Source organism: Cyphomyrmex costatus, unplaced genomic scaffold, assembly GCF_001594065.2.
Source record: "Cyphomyrmex costatus isolate MS0001 unplaced genomic scaffold, Ccosl1.0 scaffold2113, whole genome shotgun sequence".
Classification (NCBI taxonomy): Eukaryota; Metazoa; Arthropoda; class Insecta; order Hymenoptera; family Formicidae; genus Cyphomyrmex; species Cyphomyrmex costatus.
Genome location: NW_017276163.1, coordinates 3369 through 10033, shown reverse-complemented (window position 1 = coordinate 10033; position 6665 = coordinate 3369). Strand labels below are relative to the sequence as shown.

At 30.6% G+C, this 6665-nt stretch overlaps 1 protein-coding gene across 1 annotated transcript; it reads left to right on the top strand.

Annotated features, from left to right (window-relative positions):
* Positions 1-1204: 1204 nt before the first annotated feature.
* On the top strand, positions 1205-2496 carry LOC108773526 (uncharacterized). Its single transcript, XM_018539363.1, has 3 exons — positions 1205-1264; positions 1503-1701; positions 2219-2496. The coding sequence occupies exons 1-3, from the start codon at positions 1245-1247 to the stop codon at positions 2324-2326; spliced, it is 327 nt and encodes a 108-aa protein (XP_018394865.1). The 5' UTR covers positions 1205-1244; the 3' UTR covers positions 2327-2496.
* The last annotated feature ends 4169 nt before the right edge of the window (positions 2497-6665 follow it).

The window sequence follows — 6665 nt, the reverse complement described above, 5'->3', positions numbered from 1 at the left end:
TCTCCGTTTAAGTTCGGTAAAGGGGGGGTTTTTAGTTGGTAGGCGGATGTCTAGTAGATGATGGTGAAGGTTGAGTTGGGTTGTAATCGGAAACCCCGAAGTGTGAACCCGTATCCCGATGGAGGAGCCGAACCCTAACGAGGATTCATCTCAAAGAGTGGCTCGTGCTTCCGCGGGTAATCGGGCTTCCTGAACTCAGCTGGATTTGCATCCCTAGAGCATCTGAATCCAACACACCCAGGAGACCCGGGTCCTGGGCGTCTTCCCTGGTTGTGATGGTGTATCTCGAGGACGAGTCCCCAATCAGGGCCGAAATCGAAACACCGGATTGGTTAGGGCGAAGTGAAGATTTTCCCCTCCGACGAGAAACAAAAAAAAAAAAACTACCGCCATCTTACTGCCACCATCTTAAGCTGAAATTAAATAATCCGCAACTAATAATAAACTCAATAAGTAATAACTAAATGTTTATCTTTATATCAAAACATATACTTATTTGAAAAAAATGTTGCTAAAATTATTCCACGTTTTGAAATATTTTTCAATAAAATTTCAAATCAATTTCAATAATTTTTTGGTATGTTAGTAGAAAAAATTCATTTTCGCAGTGAAATTTTAGCAAATTTTCAGCAATCTCGCTGAATTGTTCCAAAACTTAGAATATAATTTCAATCAAATTTTTTCATTTGAGAAAATTTCACTTGAAAAATGGTTTTTGCAAGACAATTGTATTCTATATTTTGTATTTCAGTAAGCCCATGAAAATGTTTTGTATTTTATATTTTATGGGATTATATAAAAATATTTTATGTATACATATATATATTACATGTACTTCTATACTAGCGGGATTCTCTAACTTCCTATCGACGATTGTCGCTATCGTTAATTATCAATTTTTATCACTTGCGCTATCGACCATATCGATACGGCGTGACTCTGTAACTTTACCTTAACGATATTTATCGATGCAAAATCGTTACAGATGTATCGATAAAATTCGGTAGCGATTTGGTAAATTTGACAACATCGCAATTTTTTTTTTAGTAAAAATCTAGTAATTTTCAGTAGAATTTACGAACAAGGATGTATTTAAATGGAGCTAAAGTGTGTTTTCTTTATTCCAAAAAGTTTATGGCTATGTGATGTAACTTTCAAACTTTCTAAGTTTCCACTATTTAATTTTAAAGTATTGTATTTTTATCATTATATTGTCCGATATTTTTATTAAAAGAACGGAAATCATGGCCAAAAATGTGACAGTGTAAGTATTTATTTGAATTATGTTTTAGAAATAGAAATTATGACAAAATATCCATAGGTAATAGAAGAATATTATTGAACTCGTAAAAATTTGATTGGAAAAAATTAAAGAAATACTTGAGAGTACATCTAATATTGTACACTATTCGTTCTAATAGATTTGCAATAATCCAATAATATTTTTCCACTAGAGAAAAATATGAAGCAATTGTTATATTATATGCTTTATAATTTTACAGCAAGAAAACACGAAGTTCCCGGACAACACCATTGCAGTATACAAAAATGTTGGACTTCTTTTACTTAAACAAAGGTCTTGCGGAAGGGAAATTTAATTCATTACATAGAAAAGAAGAGACACAAAGAAAGTGGACAAAACTAGCTGCAGAATTGAATAATGTTCAAGGAGCGACGAAAACTGCCGAACAATGGCAAGTGGTACGTATGTAATATATTCATAGCTGTGTTTTGCGGACTATCTCCGGCATTCTCCGCGTATAAATCTATTAGAATTCTAATATTGTAAACATATTGCAGTTCATAAAACGTTCATATTTTAACAATGGGTGCTTTCCAATTGATGACTCAAGTCGACACAAGTATCGTTCTATCTTTCTTGACATTTAGAGATTGACAAAGATAGAACGACACTTGTGTCGATTTGTGTCATCAATTGGAAAGCACCCACTGTCAAGCGGATTTTGATGCTTAATAATGTTTACGTAAATCTTGCAATTTTCAGTCAAATACACGCTGTGCGCCAAATTATATTTATGAATCTTGAAACTCACTTATAACTGAGTTCTATACTGTGTTTAAAAACTGACAAATATTTGACACGCTTGTTATTTGAACTAGAAATTACAAGGATTTACGTAAAAATATTAAATATAAAGATTCGTTGGTTCAAAGGTGGTGATTCCACGGTCACAAAGTAATGTCCTTTATTTGATAGGATATGAGTGTCATGTATTATGAACTGTTGAAATCGAACGAAACAATCACCTCCGAGTGCTATCGACAACAATTGGAGCGTTTAAATGATAATTTAATGCAAAAATGATCATCAATTGTATCAAATCGTCGAAAGATGATTCTTCTGCTGACCATATCCATGATAACGCTCGACCCCATGCTGCTATAGTGAAATAAACACTGATGGACCTCGAATGGGAGGTTCTTCCGCACCCAGCGTACTCTCTGGACTTCGTACCAAGCGATTATCATCTGTTCATACACACTTCCGTAATTATAGCGAAGTCGAAAATTACTGAATGGATTGACTCAAAAGACAGATCATTCTTTCGTCGCGGAATTCAACTTTTGCCAGAAAAATGGCAAAAAGTCGTAGCTTCCGAGGAAAAATACTTTGATTGAGATATTCATATATTTTATTATTGAATGCTCAAATACAAAAAAAATAGCGACTTTTAATGCAATCTCTAATATATTTTATCAGTCTTATTCCTTAATCAAACGTTGTAAACACATTTTATAAGTTATTGTGTCATTTTACGTTTTATTTATAAGAATTTGTAAATTTTTTGTGAGCTGTACATACCTCCCCCGTCTTCTTTAAGAGTAGCCGCATAATCCATCTCATGGCAAAAATACAAGGATTTCAAAAAGTTCTTTTTCTAATACAAAAAAATAAGTATTTTAGATTTCTAATATTTTTTTTTGTAGTAGTAGACAGTACAAAGTTTTTACTGATATAGTTTGTTTACCTTAAACATAATAAATAATTATTATGTTAATAATCTGTAATTATTATAGTTTGTTTACCTTTGTTAGAAATAATTTCCACAGTCGATAAGTTGCGCTATTAAGTTACTCCTACGCGGCGCTGTGGTGATAGAAACTTCTAGAAAAGCAAGGAGACGTTATTAGAACTCGCACGTTTAAATTTAGAAGCTTAGAAGCACTCGTTGCATGTTGCGTTCGATAAAATTTTATACTTGTTTTATACTGACGACCTATGTTAGTTGTTAGTCCGATACTTTGTATTAATTAATATAATAAAGCTCAGTGTTTTCTAAAAACAATTCCTTTGGACGCAATACCATTAAAAGTCTACAACCTTAAACATAATAAATAATTATTATGTTATTATTATGTATAATAATAATAATAATTATTATTATTATTATTATTATTTATTATTTACTTAATAAATTAAGTTCTTGTTAAGTGCGGTGTATACCGGAGTTACTCTAATATTTTATTATTTTTATGCACTTTAGCGTTAATATAAGCCTTATTACAAAAACTCCTTTTCTAAGAGTGCAGTTATCAATTTCAAACTTTCCACAAACATATATATTATTGGCATGCATTAGTTTTAGTTTGTTTTCATGCGCACCAAGCAAATTAATTTAATTTAAAACTACAGATAGTTGCCACATGGAATAGCAAGTCATGACTAGAAGACTATTTGTTAGCTATGAAGTAATAACGACGCTTTCGGTCATCATTTATGACTTTCTAGAAATTATAAGAACATTATAAAGTAATTTCTAACGTACATATTATCATTTAGCACATCTAAAGTGGATACTACGCAAACCAGAAAGCATCAATATTACATTTGATATGTAATAATCTTGAGTTTTAATGTGATCTTTATCGTAATTTTTAGTATTAAAATATCGCTGTGTACGCAGTATATGCGATTAAAAGTATATGGTTATCCATATAAATTTTTTTATCATAATTTATGATAATACTTGAAAATAATAATATTTAAATTTGTAATAAATTGAACTTTATTGTTACATAAATTTTATACATTAAATATATTATTAAATTGTACTATGCGCATTTTATAAGTATATATTTATATTTCAATGAAAACTATATGTAATTTAAAAAATTAATGTTAAAAAATCATGTTATTATGCAAAATGGATAGTATTATTGGTTGCTGTAATTTAATTACATACTTTAAGGGACATTGCACCGATTCCTTTGATCTTGATATATGTTGTCAAAATTATGATCCTGAGTAATCTCTAACAGATTTTAGATAAAGATCATTTTTTGTTAAAAAGTTATTAACAAAAAAGTTTAAAAGTTTAATACATGGGGGAGAATGTCTTAAATTGAACCGTGTTCTAAATCGGATCTTTTTAATTTAAATAAATACGGTTAAGCAGATTTTTGTGTGCGTGCTATTTATAATGTAAAGTCCTTATAGGATACCGAACATGAGACACACAGCACTTTTGCAGTACTCTGTCATAACGTTTATTGAATATACGTAAATATGTATTTTCTGCTATTATGCGAAAATTTTTTTAAAAAAGAAAATCCTTGTTTAAATGTAAATCATTATTCAAAAGAATTTAAGAATGTTAAGAATTTGAACGGTAATTGATTTAAGATAATTAAAGAGTGTAGAATTCAAAAATATCAAGAATTTTGCGGTTTATTGTAAAATTTGTTCCAATAGTTCGAAAGAACCCGTGTCCAAATCGGACCTATACAAAAAAAAGAGCATCAATTAATTATTAAATTGTTAATCAATTTAATTCGTGATAGTACTGCGGTAGTTTATTAGAGTTGCGTTTCAAGACCGACAATTGTTCGGCGTGCAGTTTAGAAAGACTACATATATTAGTATATAAATTCACGCGAAAATTATATACAAGCAATTAAGATCCAAGCTAAACTGTTATAGGCTTCGTATTCGTATTAGTTATGTTGTTACATTGACGGTCTTTAGAATTGAATATCGTAATAATTTAATTGTCTAATGTATTATTTTTAATTGTCTAAAAAAAAGATTTTTCTCTCTTTTTCTTCAATTACTATAATATATATATTTGCTTTTAATTAAGTCATTTGGATATTGCTTTCAGTGTTTCCATCGTAAGAATGTGCCATAATCATAAATTGTGCCAAAATTAATATGTATGTTGTAACGCTACCAATCATCTGAAAATAAAGAAAAAAAATAATATTTATTTTATTAAGGTAAATGATTTATTACTTACCGCAGCAAGAAACGTCGCGTTTATAGAAAGACCTTTCGTGGAAAGTATATTTTTACAATGCATTATTTGCAAAGAAAATAAGTACAACTGTAATATTAGATCGTGAAATCAAGAATTAGGAAATATAATTATACGAGTTAAGTAGATTTATTGTATATAAAATTACACACATCAGTACAGGATATTTTTATAACAGAAAATATATACCATTACATTTTGCCTACCTCTTCTTTGATTTGCTCATTACTGGTGCAGTTAAGTACATCATGAATAGTGGTACTGATCTCTACTGCTTGATTTTTGTTGGTTTCACAAATCCATACTATCAGTATTATTTTTAAAACTACGTATCCTATAGACATTAGAAAGTACACGTCACTAATCTCATCATCCAGAATGAAGGAGAGTCCATCTTGCCAGTTTATTAGATGTTTATACAATTCAAAAGTAATTTTAGTAAAAGTCAAGGCTAAAGTAGCAAGAAGCTGTGGACTAAAAATTATGTTTAGCATTTTCACTGTATTGCAGAGTGATAAATGCTGTTTTTTTAGGATTCTAAGTTCTATTAACAGGAACTGACTTCTTTGCATGTGGTAAATTAAACTAGGAACACAAAGCTTTATATTGTTCACCATAATCCTTTGCATATGCACCAGATTGTCGTTGATTCTCTTGAAACAATCCTTCAATATATAAACGCAATTCATATATTGCATATCCATATGAAAAACCACCAGAGACATGTATGTTGATAATACACAGACAATAGAATAGCCACATTTTATTTTGTAATAATACATGCCTGCGTGTATAATTAAAAAAGAAGTACCCAAGATATCCTTTGTATGGATCCATCTACACAGTTTCTGATACGATTTCGGAGGTAGATACGAAGAATTCTCCAGCATGGCACGTAGCAAGCGTAATCTTGGACTGTTTAAAATGTACGTAACAATTGTTATGAAACCGCCGGTTGTAAAGAAAGAGATAATCTCAAGAGTTCTTATTACGCTTCCAAAGGTGACTGTTCCACTAATAATAATTTTATGGAGACATATCAGATCGATAATGCAGACGACACAGATAAAAAGAGTCGATAAAATGTGATGCTGTCTAGAAGTCTCGAAAGTCAAAGCATTGATTTTATACGGAAATAATCCGAGGATACGGCAAAAGACAAAATTAGGGTACATCAAAGACTGAAAGTCTGTGGCATGAAATAGCTGCCACTTTTTCCACATATTTTATCCTCGATTTATTTTTGGAATAATGAGCTGAACATCGTCAAGAGAGAGAGAGAGGGAGGGGGAGAGGGAGAGGGAGAGAGAGAGAGAGAAGTATTATGAAGAATAGTTTAAGTGGTAAGTGACAGTCTAAGATTTTTTTTAAATCACATTATCCATACAT